Raw genomic sequence first — 22898 nt, 5'->3', positions numbered from 1 at the left:
TTTGATAGACCATATGGCATGCAGGCAAGAGAGGGGAAGACCAAATCACTTGTGGGACAGGGCGGAGTTCTGCCCACCCATCTTGGGCCCAGGCCCACCCAAAATTGGGTGTCTGGCTACGCCGCTGACAAAAATACTTTTCTTCTTTGGCCTGACTCACTTTCCTTCACACTTGAATATCCAGCCTAATCAGTACTTCCTATTTATGATGGAGGGAGAGAGGTTCAAATTAGAGAATGACATGGGGACAAAGTTTGGCCCCATCCCCGTGAGCTCCGTCTCTGCACCCATGGGTTCTGTCCCCATCCCCATGTCATTCTCTAGTTCAAAGATCTACAGACTTTCCTCAAGTTTTTCTCCAATTAGCCTTCTAACACATCCATCACAATATCAGGATTGGATGGAGGCCACAGATTGCAGCTCCTTTTGGAAATTCAGCACCAGCCTACTTTTAACCACATTCACAGAGTGTGCTTTTGTACAATGGCCGATATTCCCTCTCCACTGCACAAACCTTCACAAGTAAATTGTACCACACAAGCCATCTTCAGCCAAAATAGATTTTCTGCCTTTGTTATAATAGGTTATACAATGGCAGTCCTTTCAAACTGCCAGTGATAAACATTACAGTGCAAATAGGAAACCCATGTTATAAATATTTATGATGTTGGTAGCAAAATGCAGAGCTTTCTACAGCTAAAGATTTACAGGGTTGGCTTCTATTACAATGCCAGCTCTGAGATAGTGAATGTTTGTTGATTCATTAAACATCTACATCCATAGGAGTCAGCTTGAGCAATCTCAATATTGACCAGTGAGCTAATTTCTTTTGGGTTTAGCACCAATTATGGCTCTTATGTCTACATCTTTGTTTCTGCAGCTCATTTTTTTCCAGTTTCTTAAATTATATATATACACACACATATTATATATATACTAGACTTTGAGCCCGTAAAAACGGGCTATTATAGGAAGGGGGGGTTGAAAGGCCCGCCCCCACCGCTGAGTTCGCCGCTGCCCCTCCCCTTCCGAGTTCGCGCCCCCCCACCGAGCCGTCACCACCCACCTTCCACCCGGCCGGGCCCTCGCTCCGCTATTGAAACAGCGAGGGTCCGGGAACGCAGCACTGAACTCTGCTGAGCTGCCGACGTCGGCCTTCGTTCTTCTTCTCTGCCTGTCCCGCCCTCGTGTGACGTAACGTCGTCGAGGGCGGGACAGAGGCAGAGAAGAAGAAGGAAGGGCGATGTCGGCAGCTCAGCAGAGCTCAGTGCTGCGTTCCCGGACCCTCGCTGTTTCAATAGTGGAGCGAGGGCCCGACCGGGTAGAAGGTGGGTGGCGGCGGCGACTCGGGTGGGGGGAGCGTTAGACGGCGGTGTCCCTCCCTCAGCAATGCGCAGTACAGACCCTCTGTGTTCCGCCCCCCACCCGTCATCACGTATTGACGTGGGGGCGGGGCAGAGGTCTCTACTGCGCATTTGCGAGTGAGTACGGTCACTCGCCGTTTATATATATATATATATATATATATATATATATATATATATATATATATATATATATATATATATATATATAAAGAGAGAGAGATCTTTGCTCTGGAGTGGGTAGGTGGCAGATAAAATGGATTTTACTTCATGCCTTTCCAAATTAAGTTACATTCAGGTACAGCAAGTATTCTCCTGTCCACAGAGGGCTTACAGTCTATATTTGTACCTGAGGAAATGGACAGTTCAGTGACTTGCCAAAGATTACAAGGAGCTGCAGTGGAATTTGAAGTATCTTCCCTAGTTCTCAGCCAAATGGTAAAATTATGTATAATCATACCTGATAATTTTCTTTCCATTAATCATAGCTGATCAATCCATAGACTGGTGGGTTGTGTCCATCTACCAGCAGGTGGAGATAGAGAGCAAACTTTTGCCTCCCTATATGTGGTCATGTGCTGCCGGAAACTCCTCAGTATGTCGATATCAAAGCTCCATCCGCAGGACTCAGCACTTAGAGAATTACACCCAAGAAGGGACACTCTGCCCAGCTCACCACCGCCGAAACGGGGGAGGGGAATTAACCCAGCTCATCCCCACACAAGTGGGGGAGGGGAATCCGTCCAGCTCATCCCCGCGGAGCGGGGGAGGGACACCACACCCGCCGATGCGGGGGGATCTGGCTTATCCTGCAACCGCAACCGCGGGAGGAGCTGACTGACCCTAACACCGCCGAAGCGGGAGGGGTACAAAACTGCCCTACAGCCGCACGAAGCGGGAGGGAGTGCCGGCAGAATTTTAAGTCTCAATCCAGCCCCGTAAAACGGAGGGGAGAGGAATGCAGCAGCTCACTGTAACACAAACTCGTCTTAACTCTTGAAGAATCCAAGTGAAAAAACTTGAACACGAAGTCTTTCTGAAGTAACTGAAGACTAAACTTGAACCTGAAATGCAACCAGAATAAAACAATACAGATATCTGGGAGGGGCTATGGATTGATCAGCTATGATTAATGGAAAGAAAATTATCAGGTATGATTATACATAATTTTACCTTCCATATCATCAAGCTGATCAATCCATAGACTGGTGGGATGTACCGAAGCAGTACTCACCCAGGGCGGGACATAGAAATCCCTGACCGCAACACTGAAGCTCCAAACCGGGCCTCCGCCCGAGCAGCCACAGTCAAGCGGTAATGCTTGGAGAATGTATGGGCCGAAGCCCAAGTTGCCGCCTTGCATATCTCTTCCAAGGAGATGGAACCGGCCTCTGCCATCGAGGCCGCCTGAGCTCTTGTGGAGTGAGACTTCAGCTGGATAGGCGGCACCTTCCCCGCGGCCACATAAGCCGCTGCAATGGCTTCCTTGACCCATCTTGCCACTGTAGGCTTAGCAGCCTGCAGACCCCCACGAGGACCTGCAAACAGGACAAACAGATGATCCGATTTTCGGAAATCATTGGTCACTTCCAAGTATCTGATGATGACTCGTCTCACATCCAGATATTTAAGAGCAGAGTACTCCTCTGGGTAGTCCTCCCTACGAAAGGAAGGGAGACAGAGCTGCTGATTCACATGGAAGCGAGAAACAATCTTGGGCAGAAAGGAAGGCACTGTGCGAATAGTCACTCCTGCCTCAGTGAACTGCAGAAAAGGCTCTCGACATGAGAGCGCCTGGAGCTCGGAAACTCTTCTGGCTGAAGTGATAGCCACCAAAAAGACTGCTTTCAACGTCAGGTCTTTCAGAGATGCCCTCGACAAGGGTTCAAACGGCGGCTTCTGCAATGCTCTTAGCACCAGGTTGAGATTCCACGCAGGCACCACTGAGTGCAGAGGAGGGCGCAGGTGATTAACTCCCTTGAGAAAGCGCACCACATCTGGCTGCGAAGCCAGGGAAGCACCCTTCAGGCGGCCCCTGAAGCAAGCCAGAGCCGCTACCTGGACCTTAAGGGAACTGAGCGACAGGCCTTTGTCCAAACCTTCTTGCAGGAACGCCAACACTGAAGAAATTGGAGCAGTGAAAGGAGAAAGAGAGCCTGCTTCACACCACGCTGCAAAGATACGCCAAACCCTGGCGTAAGCAGTAGAAGTAGAGCGTTTCCTCGCTCTCAGCATAGTGGCGATGACCTTGTCTGAGAAGCCCTTCTTCCTCAGACGCTGCCGCTCAATAGCCAGGCCGTAAGACCAAAGGGGGAGGGATCCTCCATCACCACGGGACCCTGATGTAACAGGCCCTGCTCCACTGGCAGCCGCAGAGGATCGTCGACTGAGAGCCTGATCAAGTCCGCATACCAGGGACGTCTGGGCCAATCCGGACCCACCAGGATTATCCTGCCGGGATGCTTTGCCACCCGGTCTAGCACCCTGCCCAACATGGGCCAGGGCGGGAACACATAGAGAAGCTCTTGTGTCGGCCATTGTTGGAGAAGAGCATCTACTCCCAGGGATCGAGGGTCCCGTCCTCTGCTGAAGAAGCGCGGCACTTGGCAATTGGCCGATGACGCCATCAGATCTAGGCTCGGCTGGCCCCAGCGCTTCGTGATGCCCAAGAACGCCTGAGCAGATAGCTGCCACTCTCCGGGCTCCAAGGTATGGCGACTGAGAAAGTCCGCCTTGACATTCATGACTCCGGCAATGTGGGCCGCTGACAGCTGTTCCAGGTTCGCTTCCGCCCACTGGCATAGACTCATAGCCTCCTTGGCTAGAGGGGCGCTCTTGGTACCTCCCTGGCGGTTGACATAGGCCACAGCCGTGGCATTGTCCGACAGTACCCGTACAGGCTTCAGCACCAGTCCCGGGATGAACTCCAAAAGCGCCAACCGAATGGCTCTGAGTTCCAGGAGGTTGATAGACCACTTCGCCTCTGCAGGAGACCAGAGCCCCTGCGCTGTCCTTCCCAAGCAGTGGGCTCCCCAGCCCGACAACGAGGCGTCCGTCGTGACGACAATCCACTCTGGGGTCACCAGAGGCATTCCCGCAGACAACTTGTCTGTCTGCATCCACCAGCTCAGCGCCTTGCGCACTGCTGGATCCAAGGGAAGACGCACCGCATAATCCTCCGACATCGGAGTCCAGCGCCGTAGCAGAGAGTGTTGTAGTGGTCTCATATGAGCCCTGGCCCAGGGCACTACTTCCATCGTGGCCGTCATAGAGCCCAACAGCTGCACATAGTCCCAAGCCCGAAGAGGAGAGGCTACCAGGAACTGGTCCACCTGAGCCTGAAGCTTGACAATCCGATTGTCTGGCAGGAACACTCTGCCCACTTGGGTGTCGAATCGAACTCCCAGATACTCCAGGGACTGAGTCGGGCGCAGCTGGCTCTTCTCCCAGTTGATGATCCATCCCAGGGAGCTCAAAAGAGCAACTACCCGGTCCACAGCTTTGCCGCACTCTGCATAAGAGGGGGCTCGGATCAACCAGTCGTCCAGATAAGGATGGACTTGTACTCCTTCCTTTCGCAGGAAGGCCGCTATGACCACCATTACTTTGGAAAAGGTCCGCGGAGCAGTAGCCAACCCGAAAGGGAGGGCTCTGAACTGTAAGTGTCGTCCCAGGACTGCAAAACGCAGAAAGCGTTGATGAGGAGGCCAGATGGGAATATGCAGGTACGCTTCCTTGATGTCCAAGGATGCCAGGTACTCCCCTGCCTTCACTGCCGCTATAACAGAGCGGAGAGTCTCCATGCGAAAGTGCCGCACTTTCAATGCCCGATTGACCCCTTTGAGGTCGAGGATAGGCCGGACAGAACCTCCTTTCTTTGGTACCACAAAGTAAATGGAGTAACGCCCCTTGCCAAGCTGACTTTCTGGCACCGGAACGACCGCACCCAGGCGGATCAGATTGTCCAAAGTCTGCTGCACTGCCACAGCTTTGACCGGAGACTTGCAGGGAGAGAGTACAAACCCGTCTCTTAAGGGTCGGCAGAACTCTAGCTTGTAGCCGTCTCTGATGACTTCCAGCACCCAAGCGTCTGAAGTTATTGTGGTCCACTCGCCCAGAAACGAGGACAGCCGTCCTCCAATCTGCACTGGGGCGTGGACCAATACCCCGTCATTGGGTACGAGACCCTGGGGGAGGACCGGAGGGAGCACCTCCGGGACGGCGGTCTCTGCGAAAGGAATGCTGCTTGGGGGAGAAATTCCTCTTAAAGGAAGAGGGGGCAGAAGAACCCGACCTGCCCGGGCGGTACCGACGGGCTTCCTGAAACCGTCCTCTGGAGGTACCGGGACGAGCACTAGCCCGAGCCCTGACCTCTGGTAACTTCTTGCCCTTAGACGTGCCGAGATCGGTCACGATTTTGTCCAGCTCGACCCCAAAGAGCAGCTTGCCTTTAAAAGGCAATCTAGCCAGGCGGGATTTAGAGGCGTGGTCAGCAGACCAATGTTTCAGCCAAAGCCACCGCCGCGCAGAGACTGTCTGAGCCATGCCTTTAGCTGAGGCTCTCAAGACATCATACAGCAAGTCTGCCAAATAGGCTAAGCCCGATTCCAGGGCCGGCCAATCAGCCCTCAAGGAATGATCCGAGGGGGAAGCCCGCTGCACCATAGTCAGGCACGCCCTGGCCACATAGGAGCCGCAAACTGAGGCCTGCAAACTTAAAGCAGCCGCCTCAAAGGACGACCTTAAGGCCGCCTCCAATCTCCTGTCTTGGGCGTCCTTTAGGGCTGTGCCACCTTCCACCGGCAATGCCGTTTTCTTAGTCACCGCAGTGATTAAAGAATCCACGGTAGGCCACAGATAGGCCTCACGTTCACTCACAGCCAAAGGATAGAGGCGGGACATAGCCCTAGCCACTTTAAGGCTCGCTTCTGGGACATCCCATTGAGCCGAAATTAAGGTGTGCATGGCATCATGCACGTGGAAGGTTCTAGGCGGGCGCTTAGTCCCCAGCATAATGGCAGAGCCAACAGGGGCTGAGGGAGAGACGTCCTCCGGAGAGGATATCTTCAAAGTGTCCATGGCCTGTAACAACAGGTTGGGCAAATCCTCCGGGCGAAAAAGCCGCGCTGCAGAGGGGTCATCCGCTCCAGCCGAGCGGGGATCCGTCTCCTCCAAGGAATCCGCAAAGGACCGTTGGGAGACCTCAGACACGCTGCCCTCATCTACATCGGAGGAGACAAATTCCTCCAAGGCCTGGGAATCAACCCGAGGGCGTTTACCTCTGGGAACCTCAACCTCTTTACCAGAGGAGGGAGCGGGGGCAGCGTTGTGCATGAGGAAGGCCCGATGCAGCAGCAAAACAAACTCGGGGGAGAAACCCCCCAGACTGTGCACCTCCGCAGCCTGGGCAACAGTCCTAGGCGCGCTCTCAACCGGCGCTCGCAATAGCGGGGGAGAGACATGCTGCGCATCCAAAATGGCGTCCAGCGCGAAACTCCGCGAAGGAGCCGCGCGGGAAGAACGGCTCTTAACTTTAGCCGCTTCTGTGCCGTCGCCCAAATTAAGGGCGTTCATGGCATTAATGTCTCCAACCTCAAGGGCGGCCCAAGAAGAAGCCATCCGAGCCGCGTGGCCGGCCAAGATGGCGGAGGCGAGGAGCGGGGGATGGGCGTTTATGGCGGGAAAAACCGCCACGCCGGAGGAAGGACCGGTACATGCATCGGTCGCGAAACTGTCACCCACCAAGGGCGAATCCGGCTTGAAGACCCCCGCATCCCCTCTAGAAGCGCTCGAGCGACCCGGGGAGCGACCCTTTGCGCCCTCGCCCTCCGACGCCATGAGCCACGAGGAGAAGAATCGGGGAACCCCCGCCCGCTATAAAAAGGTAAAATTACCTGCTGTCCGCTCCGAGTTGTAACGACCTGGTGTCTCAGTGAGTAGCTGCAATAGACGCTTAAATAAACGTCGAAATAAACGCCTTTAAGGCCGTTCAAAATTTTTTTTTTTTTTTTTTTTAACGGAGCCAGCGGGAGGGGGGAGAAAAGGAGGGACCTGGCACCACCAGGTTTGCACTTGCTCAAAAGAGCCCTCAACCCCAGGCACTCAACAAAACCTAAAAATTAGGCTTGGAGGCCTAGCCAGAGCTGCTGCTGTGTGTGACCACCACCTGCTGAGATAGAGAACATACTGAGGAGTTTCCGGCAGCACATGACCACATATAGGGAGGCAAAAGTTTGCTCTCTATCTCCACCTGCTGGTAGATGGACACAACCCACCAGTCTATGGATTGATCAGCTTGATGATATGGAAGCTCTATTTAAGCATCCTTTTTCACTTATTCTGACCTATGGCTTGGCAGATAAACTGCATAAAACCTTAAGATTTTTATGTAGAGCAAAAAGCTCATCAATAAAAATAAACAGCTCCACTGGCAGCAAAATAGCCGTAATGTCTTTTTTTGATTAGATCATAAAAGCAGTTCCAAAAATAAAACCAAATCCTTCCACTTACGGAAAAAGAAAAGCTAAAACAAACCAGTCTAACCATGATTCTATTTATATGTTCTTAAACAGAATATTATGGCAGAAAAAGAGAGACCAAACAGTTACCTTTTGGATGAACAGACTAGATATTGTAGAGTATGTGAAACAAGCCAGTACATGAGACAACGGGTGATGGATGAATAGCCTAATGGTTAGTGAAGTGGGTTGGGAACCTGGGCTCAATTCCCACTGTTGCTCCTTGTGACTCTGGGCAAGTCATATAACCCTCCATTACCCCAGGTACAAAACTTAAGATTGTGAGCCCACCAGGGACAGAAAAAGTACCTGTATATAATGTATGTATACTGCTTTGGTGGTATACCCTTTACATAGTAACACAACAGATAAAGGCCTACATTTATTTATTTAGATTTTGCTTACACCTTTTTCAGTAGTAGCTCAAGGTGAGTTACATTCAGCTGCTCTGGATATTTCTCTGTCCCAGGAGAGCTCACAATCTAAGTTTGTACCTGAGGCAATGGAGGGTTAAGTGACTTGCCCAAGATCACAAGGAGCAGCGGTGGGATTTGAACCGGCCACCTCTGGATTGCAAGACCGGTGCTCTAACCACTAGGCCACTCCTCCACTTGTTATTCTTTAGGGTTCTACATGGAATGTTGCTACTGTTTGCGATTCTGCATGGAATCTTGTCACTCTTTAGGATTCCAGAATCTTGATTTTCTTTGGGGTTCTACATGGAATGTTGCTATTCTTTGAGATTCTGAATGGAATCTTTATTTATTTACTTATTTAGATTTTGCTCACACCTTCTTCAGTAGTAGCTCAAGGTGAGTTACATTCAGGTACTCTGGATATTTCTCTGTCCCAGGAGGGCTCACAATCTAAGTTTGTACCTGAGGCAATGGAGGGTTTAAGTGACTTGCCCAAGATCACAAGGAGCAGCGGTGGGATTTGAACCGGCCACCTCTGGATTGCAAGACTGGTGCTCTAACCACTAGGCCACTCCTCCACTCCACTCCACTCCAGTCTACCCATAAGATGAACTCAAAGCATATGTTACAGTACAACATATATTCTTGATCTTCATCTGTCCTTACCATTTTCAGGGCATAGACCACAGAAGTCTGCCCGGGCACTGGACATACTCTCAAACTACTGGAGTTGACATCGAAGCCTACTCCAGCTCATCCAGATGTGCCTAGCCAAAATCGGGGCAGACTCTAGAAGTCTAGGAGTTACGTCTAAGCGCTGCTAAATTTTGTTTTGCTTCCATTCTCTTTCTATTTAGAAATCTTTTGCGTTTATCGCTTTACCCTTCACCTTTAGTAGAATACCTTGCCAAAAGGAAAATAAGATTCTTCTATTCATGTAATCAGAGGCTTTCGTGCCCCATTAGCTAATTGGGTACTGAGAACATGACAGAAGGAAAAAGAGAAAGGAAAAGAGCAAGAACTAAGGCACCACAGCTGCTGCCCTTCAGTTCGAATACAGCATCTGATGACCGTCTTAGTGTATTACTTGCTTTTAAAATATAAAAAAAAAAGTCTGGGCTCTTGTTATATTTGCTTGGTTTACTGACCTTATCAAAAGCTTCACTGCTTTTAAAATTACATACGGAATTGAACCTGACATCTGAAAAGCGAGCAGTTTTATTTGTGAATCTCATAAATACATTAACTGCTGCTCAAGCCAGAAACCAAGCCTGAGTTCACAGTACTTTGCTGCTGTGATGCAGAGAGAACCAGGAAAGGCTGGTTTTAACTAGTAAGCCAAGTAAACACAGGATCCAAAGAACCACCACCCAAGTGAGATGCTTACAATACATCTCGAATACTAGTTTAATACCAGTTTAAATTGAGACTTTGGTCTGCATGGAAATTCACTATGGCAGATGTTTGCTAAGCCTGGACTCACTGCTGAGTGCCAGGCGACTTTGCAGGTCTGTCATGAGCGACAGCTCTAAAGTGATCACTCAAGCATAAAAAAAAATAAGTGAAATTTGATTGACAAATCACAAAGGCACTATCACAAATTAATGTGCAATGCCAAAGCAAACAATGGTGTGAAAGGTAGAAGAAGCAAGGGACAGGTGTCATCCTACAGCAGAAAGTTCTCTATCCGTTGTATGATGAGTTGCTCAAAGGTGAATTCTGTACTCCGAAGAGAGAAGTTGAAAAAAGTACAATGAAGATATAAAATGGGAAGCATGGCATTACGTTAGCTAATGAACTGTGAGGAGAACCTAGTTCTTACCTGATAATTTACTTTCCTGGAATCCTGTTAGACTAGTCCAGATGAGCAGGTTGTGCCACCCTCCACCAACAGATGATGGAGACAGAGTAAACCAGAACTTTCCACTGACACCAGTGGTATAAGGAGTGGCACATCTAAACACCTGCCAGTATACCACAATGTCAAAGCCAAAAAAGATGCTCAACAGTAAAATTAACTACAATAATAATGAGAACACCTGAGTTTTCCCTGGAAAAAGGAGGAGGATCCTGGCGGGAATGGGCAAAGGCAAGCCCTTCCCCCCTCGTACAGGTAGTTATTCAAATCATCAAAAAGTGCATGAAGACAAAGTGGAAAAAGATGGATCATAGCAGCTGTGGGCATATTTTGGAGGGTTCCTGAAATTATCAGGATCACATGGATGAATTGGCCAGCATGGCTCTACAGGGTGCAATGTCTCTTGTAGTGGACTAGTCTGGTTGGTGAAGCGAGGTGGATGTATGAAGTCAGAAAAACTGCTCCTTCGGAGGGAACAGACAACATCTACAAAAATTGGAAGTATGGGCTAAAACTTGGAGAATATGGGAGAAGAGCGTTTGGAAAGAAGGAGGGAAGTGGCAGACAGGGGGAGGTGATGGGTGGGAGGTAAGGGAGAGAGAAGGAGAAGCTGCTGGGCACGGTGTGCAGGGGGGAAGAAGATTGATAAGGAATACTGTTGCTGGGTGGGATATAAAGTGAGGGCTGAGGCAGGGCCAGAGAGGGGCAGGAAAGTGGGAGGCAGAAGATGAAGCTGTTGAGCGCTGTGTGCAGGGGGAAACAAGACTGATGAGATACAGCTGCTGGATGGGAGGCAAGAGAAGATGGTGAAATTTCCTAGGATATTCTACAGAACGAGAGAGGATGAAATTGTGGGAGGGGGAAACTGGTGGTGGTCTCTGTGGGATTTGAGAGTTATTTTGTTGTGGCTGCCAAGCCCTTGTTGCTTTTGTGAGGAAGGAAAGTCATAATAGTAGTGCTTACAGCCTCTGAGGAGATAAAGGTTGCCCTGAAGTGGCACTGCAACAGATAACCTCCATTGCCCCAGGTACAAATAAATACCTGTATATAATATGTAAGCCGCATTGAGCCTGCCATGAGTGGGAAAGCGCGGGGTACAAATGTAACAAAAAAAGGAAATGGTCTAGTGGTTAAAGCAATGGGCTGTGAACTAGTGAAGGCTTGGCTCAATTTCAGCTTCTACCAATGATGCTCTGTGACTTTAAGCAAATCACTATTTCTCGCAGCCTCAGATATCCATAGCTTATAAGCTCTTTGGAGAAGGAACATATTGTATTTATGTATATCCAGTAGAACTATAAAAGTTATGAGCGTTACTATTAACTACACATTGTTGGGAAAGACACCATTTGTACTGTGTACGAGGCACTCAGCTGGCACTACAGCAACATAAGTACATAAGTAATGCCACACTGGGAAAAGACCAAGGGTCCATCGAGCCCAGCATCCTGTCCACGACAGTGGCCAATCCAGGTCAAGGGCACCTGGCAAGCTTCCCAAACGTACATTCTATACATGTTATTCCTGGAATTGTGGATTTTTCCCAAGTCCATTTAGTAGCGGTTTATGGACTTATCCTTTAGGAAACCGTCTAACCCCATTTTTAAACTCTGCCAAGATAACCGCCTTCACCACGTTCTCCGGCAACAAATTCCAGAGTTTAATTACGCATTGGGTGAAGAAACATTTTCTTCTATTTGTTTTAAATTTACTACACTGTAGTTTCATCGCATGCACCCTAGTCCTAGTATTTTTGGAAAGCGTGAACAGACGCTTCACATCCATCTGTTCCACTCCACTCATTATTTTATATACCTCTATCATGTCTCCCCTCAGCCGTCTCTTGTCCAAGCTGAAAAGCCCTAGCTTCCTTAGTCTTTCTTCATAGGGAAGTCGTCCCATCCCCGCTATCATTTTAGTCGCCCTTCGCTGCACCTTTTCCAGTTCCACTATATCTTTTTTGAGATGCGGCGACCAGAATTGAACACAATACTCAAGGTGCGGTCGCACCATGGAGCGATACAACGGCATTATAACATCCTCACACCTGTTTTCCATACCTTTCCTAATAATACCCAACATTCTATAAGGACCCTGGGATCAAGGTTAGCCTAGCAAAGCATGTGCAGAAAATAATTAAACAATTTTAGTGTTTGTGTGTCTTTCTAGTAGTCTCCTATTTTAGGATAAAACAAAATGAGTAAAGAATAAAGCTCTCTTACTTCTTCTTCTGGTTCATTCATCTCACTTTCATTTCCCGATTGCTCTTCTGTTTCTGTTCCTCTATCATCTTCTTCCTCGTCATCATCCTCCTCCAGAGCTTCACCTTCTGCCAAGGTGTTTTTAGAATCCTTATTATTCATGAGACCTGGCCATTGAGAATTAAAGCATCAGAAGTCATTCAGACCCAAGCCCTCCAAAGTCCCAGAGTCTTAAGGAGTGGTCCTCAAATATCTATTCAAGGGAAAAATAGTTTTAACAGATCTTCAAAATGTTTTGCTTACTTCACATGGATCTCATCAATTCAAAGCACAGAGGGGCTAATACTCAAAGGTCCACAGTAGAGTCTTCACTCTACCATGAAACTAACACAACAAAAAAAATTCCACTGCATGCTCAAAGTAATGAGCATGCAAATTAATGCAGTAATCTGCTGTTCAGTGCTAAATGTCAACTTTCCTGTCAGTACCTGAGCGGTGATTGGCTCAGATACTCACAAGAAAGGTGTCATAAGAAAAAAAAAGGCCACACAAGCATGCTGCCCAGCATAGATCAGCCCCTTACCCCCAACTCAACACCTATTACTGCACCCCCTTCCAAAAACAAAAAACTGCAGGTGCCTTGCGGCACCCACTCTCATCACACACATGTCCGACCCATCCCTTTTATCCCCAAACATTAAAAAAAAAATGCCCTGGTGGTCTAATGGACCCCTGGGCCCCCCTTCCTGACTTGACCCTCTCTTCCTCTAATGTAAAAAAAAAAAAAAAAAAAGTGCCCTGGTGGTCTAGTGGACCCCTCCCCAGTCCTCAAGTTCCCCCCAAAATGTAACCTGAATCAGTTCCCTCTAACAAACCATGTGGAAGCAGCACAGGTAGCTATAACTGATTAGGAAGAATCCAGCATGCATTAGGTATAGTACACTATGAATGTACAATGAAAGACTGAACCATGACAGGTGCATCATCTTACCTAGTTTTATTAAGAATTCACGTTCCAAATCCTGCACTTGTCGGACTGATTCATCCAGCGAGCTGCAGAGTTTCATCTTTGGTCTCAAGAGTTCTAAAGTGTCACTTATCATATAATCAATGTCAATAGGGAAAGGGTGATCTTTAGTCCAGATGTCTAGACTTTTTTTCCACCAAATATAGCGCTGGTAAAAATAAATAAATTATAGTTAAAAAAAAAACAAAAAACAACATCTCGGTAGTTTTTGGTTTCCATAAGACAAGAGGAAATAAGTATCTGTATATAATGTATAAATAGCTTTGATTGTAACCACAGAAAGGCGGTATATCAAATCCCATCCCCTTAAATTTATATCATAGATAACTCACTATGTTCTTGTGCAACTTTACTTTCCTCAAAGTGCTATATTTACTAAAACGTGCAACTGCGTTATTATCCAGGGTTAGGGTTCATTTTTTACACGACCCATTTATTAGTGTAACTCACCTTAACAGCATTTGAATGCCCTAATGCAATAGAGAGGTTTAGTACATCTAGGCTTTAGTGCATTATTTATGACAGTACATCTCAAACTATGAATCATGGGGGACACAAAATCCACATCTGGGGTTGTGACCATTCTCAGCAAAACCCATCAGCCCATACACAGCAGCATTAACTTTGCTTGCACTGACTCAATGGAGGTGGGTATTACAGCAGCAGCAACAACAACGGATGCTACCTATCTGGCCTGGAGACAGGATAAGACCAGGGTCTTGTGCTTGTTTATCCCTTTAATATGGGGTCATGGCTACACAAAGTTTGGGAAACACTGATCTATGAAACAGTACTGACAGAATGCGGACAATATTTGACTGAAGCCATCATCTTACCATCAATATGCCTGAAGCAATAACACCTGCTGCCAATCCTTTTCCAAATTTTAATATATATTTTGGATCTGTTCTAAACTAACCAACTTGACCTTACTTTAAAATATTGTAAACCACATAGATATTGCTTTGATATGTGGTATATCAAGATAAACATAATACTTCCCCTACATAATAAGACCCTATAGCATTATGGGGCAAAAATCACTGTAGAGTACCATTCTTAAAACTTTGTAAACTGGCAGTTTCCTCTTGCTCCAACGGGCTTCCAGCTAAGTCAGAATCCTCCTTTCCTGGTGTTATGGCATCATAACCCAGTAACTATCTGGAGTGTTCCTACATTACAAATCTGGACTCATGAAATGACCTCAGATCTCCTGCAGAGCAGTGTACAGCAATGCAACTGAGTTCACCAGAGGTTTGTAGCAACTGATAAAACGCTTGCTGGAATGGGTTATGTACAGCAAATATATAATCTTCAAAACATCAATCTTGCACCTAAATAAGACCAGTGAAAATATCTAATAAAAATATACGAAAAGGAAAAAGTCTCAACAAGCTCAGATCTATTACATTAGGTAAAAAAAAATACCTTAGGTGTAATCACTGGCATTAAAAAACAAACAAAAAACCCCACACCTGTGCATCATATATATCCACACTTTTTGATATAAATCTTTTAACTTTTACCTCTTTCATTAAACTGTCAAATTATAAACATAATTGCTGATTCATATCACTTAGCTTCTAAAGCTTCCGAATTGCCCATGACATCTTCAGTGCTTCTCAGGAGAATTCTTTATATCTGACGATGGCCAGCGTTTCGTTCACTGCATCAGGGATATGCGAAACGTTTTAGTGGAGCACTTTCAAAACTAACTCGGTTGGTACACACTGCTACAGCACTGAAGATGTGATGGGCAGTTCGGAAGCTTTAAGCTTTAGAAGCTAAATACACAAGTTACTTGATATGAATCAAGCAATTATGTTTCTAATTTGACAGTTTAAAGAAATAGACAAATAGATAAAAGTTAAAAGATTATATCAAAAAGATGTGGATTCGTATGATGCACAGGAGATTTCTTAATGACTGCGCCTAAGCTATTTTTTGATCTATTGTAATAGGATCTGAGCTTGTTGAGACTTTTTCCTCCTTGTTTTTAGTAGATATTTCTACGGGTCTCGTTTAGGTGTGAGATTGATGTTTTGATGATTATATGTTTGGTATCCCACTTCCTTCCTTTGATAGTTATCATATACAATAAATACAGAAGAGGACATAGATAACCTCTTCTGGTTCTTTCTAGACCTGGGGTTCTCAACCCTGTCCTCAGGATATAAACTAGCCAGTCAGGTTATCAAGATACTCACACCAAATATGTATGAGATACATTTATCTGCACTACCTGGCTCTATGCAGATCTCTCGTATGAACAGGGCTTTTTTGAGGGGTACTGAGTACCAGCACCTTTTCCATTGTCTGCTAAATTTGACCCATGGACCCCAAGTTTTAATGAAAGAGCTCAGGCTCTACACACCAATTCTGCCCTGTCATAGGATCTGTGACTGGTTACAGGGGACCTGGCTATTGTGGGGTGGGGTCCCTCAGTGATCACCCCACTCCTGAAGGGTGGCCTAACCTTTGAGTACCAGCACCTTTTCCATTGTCTGCTAAATTTGACCCATGGACCCCAAGTTTTAATGAAAGAGCTCAGGCTCTACACACCAATTCTGTCTTGTCATAGATTCTGTGACTGGTTGCAGGGGGCCTGGCTATTGTGGGGTGGGTCCCTCAGTGATCACCCCACCCCTGAAGGGTGGTCTGGCATTTGAGTATCGGCACCTTTTTTGCTAGAAAAAATGCACTGCGTATGAATATTCACTGCAAATATCCTGAAAACCTGACTGGCTAGATGCACCCCAAGGACTGGGTTGAGAACCCCTGCTCTAGCCCCTATCATTTCATAATTGTATGAAATCATCCATCAGAACTAATCTAAACAGAAAATAACCAAAGGGGTATTAAAAAAATGTTACCTGAAAATATACAAGGAAGCAATCCAGCTTCCGTTTGCTTGAGCCTCTGTCAAAGTACTGACCACAGGTATCAAGGATGGTACACACCAATCTAATTCGGAAAAGATGTTCTGGAGGGTCCAGTGGACTAGCACTACCATCAGAATTCACACCAAATGAGGTAAATGAATAGAGAGTTCGAAATATAACTGCAGACTCTACCATTCGATAGTTGTACAGTTCCCCCAAGAACTTGGCACTGCTGATGCGTCGTTGGTTAAATTTGGGCTGATTAACCTGAAACAAGAACCCATGGACACAAAGACTGAAACACTGCATAGCCATTAAAATAACTTAGGGCCTTATTTTTACAGATCTCTTTCTTACACACAAGTTGAAAAGTGCGCACTTAGAACATGACAAAATTGAGCATTTCCTCTTTCTCTATTTGTGAATTCATGTATGTCTGTTCAGGGACTGGGTGTGAAAAGACAGGAAAGTGTGTCTCAGAGTGACAGGGATTGTATGAAGTGTGTAGGTATGCGTGGGTGGGTGTACACGCGGACAGATGAAGCCTCCCCAAAAGGTGTCCGATTCTTTCTGGCCAAAAGAACTCCAGTAGGTGGGTCCTTGCATGCCCTGACCTAACCCTTGATAGCAGGCCATTTCAATGTCATTTAGCAGAAATGGTAGCGCTAAATGACATTGAAGCAGGCCAGAAGGTCCATTTTAGGTTGTTTTTGTTTGTTTTGCTTATAACTACAAACACAAATTCTCCATTGTTTTCTGGTTATAACCAAGTCAGAAGCCCTAAGAGCAGGAAAGGCCAACCTGACAGAGTGGTGAACCAAATGGAACATATCTTGAGACATTTACCATATTACATTTCTAAAGAGGGCCCCAAAATACATTGCTATTTAGAGAAACTTTAGAATTGATTTATATGCTCAATTAACCATTAAGATGTTGAGTCTCATTTATTTTAGCTCTACTTTGCAATTTAGGATAGGAAAGCAGAACAGATCTGAAAAGTGAACTTAGGTTTCTCAGAAGTAAATGCGGTGTTACAGGGGTTACAGAAAACAGGGAAGAGAAAACGGCATCCTTAAAAATGTGGGCAATAAATTTGACTTTATTTTACAATTGTTCTTATATTTCACAATATCTTCCAGTTTATGTGGATTACATCTCATAAAATAACCAGCAATCACTGGTGAAGAGCGAGCAAATACTAAAACAAAGATAACAAATGGCATAGTTAAAAATTCCAGATATACGCATTTAAAACTTTCTTCAAAATATACCAACTAAATAGTCAAAAATTTATTAAAAAATAAGTTTTAAAAATGTTCCTGAACAGAGAATAGCTTCGTATATAGCTAATGTTTAGAGGCAACTTGTTCCAAACAGAAGCCGATAAATAAAACTAGCAGAAAAAATAAAATAAAACTAGCTGAAAAATAGCTCTATATTTCAAACCTTTAGGACTTGGAAAGCGAAGATTTAAACTGGAAAATGAATTCCTTTAAAATGCACACAAGTGGAATTAATTGCATGGATCAAGCACATTTAGGGGTCCTTTTACAAAGGCGAGCTAAAAAGTGTCCTGCCCTACTTTTAGCGGGTTAATTTCCTGTGAGATCAGGCTACCTCTTAGTACATCTGCCAAAAAGCCAACTTCTATTTTCGGCAATAATGGCCAGGCACTAAGTCCAAAATTAGCACCTGGCCATTTACCGCATGAGCCCTTACCACCTCCTATTTACTTGGCAGCAAGGGCTCACACGCTAACCTCATGGTAATCAGGCAGCAAGCGGCAATGTGATTACCACCGGGAATGCCCCCACGTTAGAAAATTATTTTCTATTGCAGGAAAATACATGTGCCGACTTCCAACTACTGCCGAGCTCCTGCACTACCTGGGCAGTAGCTACGATATGGCATGCCATACCGTGCCTTTGTAAGAGGGGCCCTTAGAGTATCGCTGGTTTAATATTAATACAAAGAATAATTCTCTTAATGTTTCTCTGCAGCTGACATGTTGAAGAGGTTTTTTTTAACCAAACCAGCTCTGTAAAGTGATGCATGTGGAAAAGAGGAACCCAAACTATAACTACGTCATGCAGGGTTTAGCGTTATGAGTCACGGACCGAGAAAGGGATCTAGGTTTTATCGTTGCTCAATGTGCTGCTGCGGCTAGGAAAGCAAATAGAATGTTGGGTATTATTAGGAAAGGGATGGAAAACAAAAATGAGGATATTATTCTGCCATTGTATCGCTCCATGGTGCGACTGTACCTCAAGTATTGTGTTCAATTCTGGTCGCCGCACCTCAAAAAAGATATAGTGGAATTAGAAAAGGTGCAGAGAAGGGCGACAAAGATGATATAGGGGATGGGACGTCTTCCCTCTGAGGAAAGGCTGAAGAGGCTGGGGCTCTTCAGCTTGAAGAAAAGGTGGCTGAGGGGAGATATGATAGAGGTCTGTAAGATAATGAGTGGAATGGAACGGGTCGATGTGGAGCGTCTGTTTACACTGTCCAAAAATACTAGGACAAGGGGGCATGCGATGAAGCTGCAGTGTAGTAAATTTAAAACGAATTGAAGGAAATTTTTCTTCACAACGTGTAGTTAGACTCTGGAATTCGTTGCCGGAAAAAGTGACTAAGGCGGTTGACTTAGTGGACTTTAAAAAAGGGTTGGACGGCTTCCTGGAGGAAAAGGCCATAGAATAATCCACTATTTCTGGGATGGGCGGGACAAATTGTTTGTTCTTTTGGCCGCTGTCGGAGACAGGGTGCTGGGCTCGATGGAACCCTTGGTCTGTCCCGGCATGGCGATGCTTATGTACTTACGTAAGAACATTATAGCTGTTCCATTATCACAGTCTGCCATTTCATACCAGTTAGGTAAATAATTTACACTGTTTTTATAATACTTCAACCTATGAATCCATTACACACTACAGATCAATTATAGACAATTAGATGCAGAATTATCTAGCAATTCATTATTTTTTTTCCAGGACGTCACACATTCTGAACCAGCACGCACATTATTGCAAAGTACAACAAACCAACATTAACCAGCTTAATAACCTATTTGGTGGAGTTTTTAATTGACAATCATTGTACAACAAATGAAACTGCTGTCTGTGTCATTCCCTATCATAAAGAATTTCAGAATAAAGCGCTCCGTATTTTGATTTTATCAAAACTATTTCCAGGCTTCTTAAAATGACAAACAAGATGGAGACATCTTATAGATTGACAAACCACTTTATTAAGGCATAAGTTTGGGATCCTTTATTTTAGCTCTACTTTGTCTGGTAGACCAATAATCACACCAACAGTCCATCTAGCCCAGTATCCTGTTTCCAAACAGTGGCCAAGCCAGGTCACAAGTATCTGGCAGAAACCCAATTATTAGCAACATTCCATGCTACCAATCCTGGGGCAATCAGTTGCTTCCCCATGTCTGTCTCAATAGAAGACTATGGCCTTTTCCTCTAGGAACTTGTCCAAACTTTTTAAAAACTAGATACGCTAACCACAGTCACCACATCCTCCAGCAAAAGAGTTCCAGAGCTTAACTATTTGTTGAGTGAAAAAATATTTCCTCTTATTTGTTTTAAAATTATTCCCATGTAACTTCCTTGAGTGTCCCCTAGTCTTTGCACTTTTGGAACGAGTAAAAAAAATTGATCTACTTGTTCTACACAGGATTTTGTAGACCTCAATCATATCTCCCATCATCCATCTCTTTTCCAAGCTGAAGAGCCCTAATCTGTTTAGCCATATGAGAGGAGTTCCAGCCCCTTTATAATTTTGGTCGCTCTTCTTTGAACCTTTTCTAATTCTGCTATATCTTTTTTGAGATGCAGCGACCAGAACCGAACACAATACTCTTGCTAGTCATGTATAGATGACAATTTGCTTTCAGAGTTTTAAAAACAAGCAGTAGATTGCGTTCTAATGAACGGTATGGGTAGAATATGATCATACTACTCCATAACTGTTGTAACACATATATTGAGGGGGGGAGGTGGGGGGGGAGGTTGGGGGGATGGGAGAAAATTTGTTAAAATATGAGACTGATGACTAGATTGTTTTCCAACAGATGTTGACAATGCACTTAAAGCAAATGTTGTATACATGTCAAAAGTTCGTCATCAATAAAAAAGTGTTGAAATAAAAACAAGCAGTAACTGTTTTGGTAATCCAACAAATACACCATAAATCTCCATGTTGACAACAATCACATTACTAAAATTTGGCTAGATCAGCGATAATGAACTCCAGTTCTTAAATGCTGCAAATATCTGTTTTCAGAATAATTAAAGTATTAAAAAATAACCACCTTGCTCCTGGATCCCACGTATGCAAATATATAGCTCATGAGAAATCCTGAATTTCTGGTACTCAGGGATTGGTTAGTTTTTAGATGAAATGCAATTTACCATGGGCTCTATAAACAAATCCCCTAATAAAAATTGATTTAACCTATTTGAAGTCATGCCCTCTTCTGCCACCCATCTGGTACAGGTTTAGCAATTCAGTTTTGCAAACGAATAAATCTTTTTGCATGTGCATCTGCAAATAAGAAGGTCAATAGAGTAAAGCAGAATGGTTCAGATTCTGAAAGTAAAGTACCCATTAATCTGCTTCATGTTTTGCACTACTGATCATAGTGGTAAAATGACAACCAGATATAGCAAAGTGCGTGCCAGGGCAGTGGCGTTCCTGGCCTGCATGGAACCAGGGGCGGAGCGCCGATGCACCCCCCCCCCCCCCCCGCTAAATGACACCTTGCCCCCCCCTCCGGCGAAATGACACCCCCCCCCCCGGGTGCACGCTGCTGGGGGGGTGGGGGGGCGCGCGCCTGCTCCGAGTTCGCTAAATTTCGCTTCAGCTCCCTCTGCCCCGGAACAGGAAGTAACCTGTTCCGGGGCAGACGGAGCTGCAGCGAATGAGCGACGAAGTTTAGCGAACTCGCAGCAGGCGCGCACCGCAGCACCCCCCCCCCCCCCCAGCGGCTTGCACCTGGGGCGGACCGCCTCCCCCCTTGGTACACCACTGTGCCAGGGTCAGCTTTTGCCACCCTGTATGGCTATGTCATTGCATGTCATGACCAAGCAAAAAGACAAATGGCATGATATAATGGTATGCACTCTTTGGAAATAGTATGTACTATTTCGGAAAAAGGGGCCACTATTTCCCAACAGTGTAACTACTACTACTACTAAGCATTTCTATAGCGCTGCCAGGGTTACGCAGTGCTGTACAAGTTTAAACATGGGGAAGGACAGTCCCTGCTCAAGAGAGCTTACAATCTAAAGGTAACAAACTATGTAGTCAGTGTAGGTATCATGAATGGGGAAGGTGGTTAGGCGCCAAAAGCAAAGGAGAAGAGATGGGCTTTGAGTAAGGATTTGAAAATGGGCAGGGAGGGCGCATGGCGTATGGGCTCGGAAAGTCTGTTCCAGGCATAAGGTGATGCGAGGCAGAAGGGGCGGAGTCTGGAGTTAGCAGTGGTGGAGAAGGGTACAGATAGGAGTGATTTGTCCTGAGAGCGGAGGTTACGGGTGGGAACATACGGGGAGAGGAGGGTAGAGAGGTAATGGGGGGCTGCAGATTGAGTGCACTTGAAGGTCAATACGAACTACTGCTCATGTGCAAACTTGTGTGCACATATGCACCCTATTAGGAAAGGTGTGCCCTCTTTCCAAAGAGTGTCCACCATTATTGGCAACTGACAAAATAAATAAATACAAAATGGCCACATGAAATAAACTTTTTCGTGCTGCCAGACCCTAATGGCTGCATAATTCACACAAGCCCTAATCTTGGCCTTTGCAAATGTTACTCGACCTCCAACTTTCCTTCTTGATACCATCAGATTGATAAGGATTTGAAGACAGACCTATATCAAAAATATGTTACAATCAACTACATTGTTTTTACCTCCATTCCTAGTCGAATGTCCTCCAGTACACCATCTACAACATGGATTCCAACATCCTCCTGGTACAGAACCAGTCCTGCCAAGAGGTTAGCTACACAGTGAATGCTGTTGTACTTCACATTCCAAATGTTGATCATACAACATATAACATAATCTTTTACTTCTGGTTCTTGCCAAGGCAACTTTCTCATCTGGCGCAGAACCTACAATAGAAAACACAATACCATAAGCTTAGTTTAAGTTGAGTAATAAAGGAGAAATTATGTCTTACCTGACAATTTTCTTTCCTTTAGTTCTACCAGACCAATTCAGTACCAGTGGTGCAAGGGGAATAACTGTTGAAATCATTTACATAGAGGGGTATTTTCGATATGACGTCTAAGTTTACTATGTTTAAGTCCACCCATTTCTGTTCTTAAGTTTCAACTGCTGAGGTTGCTGTCAAAGCCTATCCGAATCTGTCTTGTCATTTGAGAGACACAGACAGTAAAAATCTGTCCGGCACTGTTGTCACGTTCCAAATTACTAGAGTGTCTGTCGAAGCTCTCTACAGCCCATCCTAAACCGGATTGCTAAAGACTCAGACCATACAAGCCAGCCCAGCACCGGCCATAGTTGATACAGCCAGAGTTGCCATGTAAGTATCACTTAACATGTTAAGCCCATTTTTAGTGCAGCCAGCAAAAGGGCATTTTTTTGT

General features: G+C 45.6%; 1 protein-coding gene across 2 annotated transcripts in view; it reads right to left on the bottom strand.

Annotated features, from left to right (window-relative positions):
- UPF2 (UPF2 regulator of nonsense mediated mRNA decay) overlaps positions 1-22898 on the bottom strand; it is a 148205-nt gene that overhangs the window by 33035 nt on the left and 92272 nt on the right. For both annotated transcript variants that reach the window (XM_030216003.1, XM_030216004.1), the window contains exons 15-18: positions 22198-22401; positions 16258-16533; positions 13349-13532; positions 12379-12524 (exon numbers count right to left, since the gene is read on the bottom strand). In XM_030216003.1, coding sequence (XP_030071863.1) covers positions 12379-12524; positions 13349-13532; positions 16258-16533; positions 22198-22401 — 810 coding nt within the window. The remainder of the gene's footprint in view (positions 1-12378; positions 12525-13348; positions 13533-16257; positions 16534-22197; positions 22402-22898) is intronic.

Source organism: Microcaecilia unicolor, chromosome 10 (genome assembly GCF_901765095.1).
Source record: "Microcaecilia unicolor chromosome 10, aMicUni1.1, whole genome shotgun sequence".
NCBI classification, from domain to species: Eukaryota; Metazoa; Chordata; class Amphibia; order Gymnophiona; family Siphonopidae; genus Microcaecilia; species Microcaecilia unicolor.
Note: the sequence above shows the minus strand (reverse complement) of the source record. Positions and strands in the feature narration are given on the sequence as shown.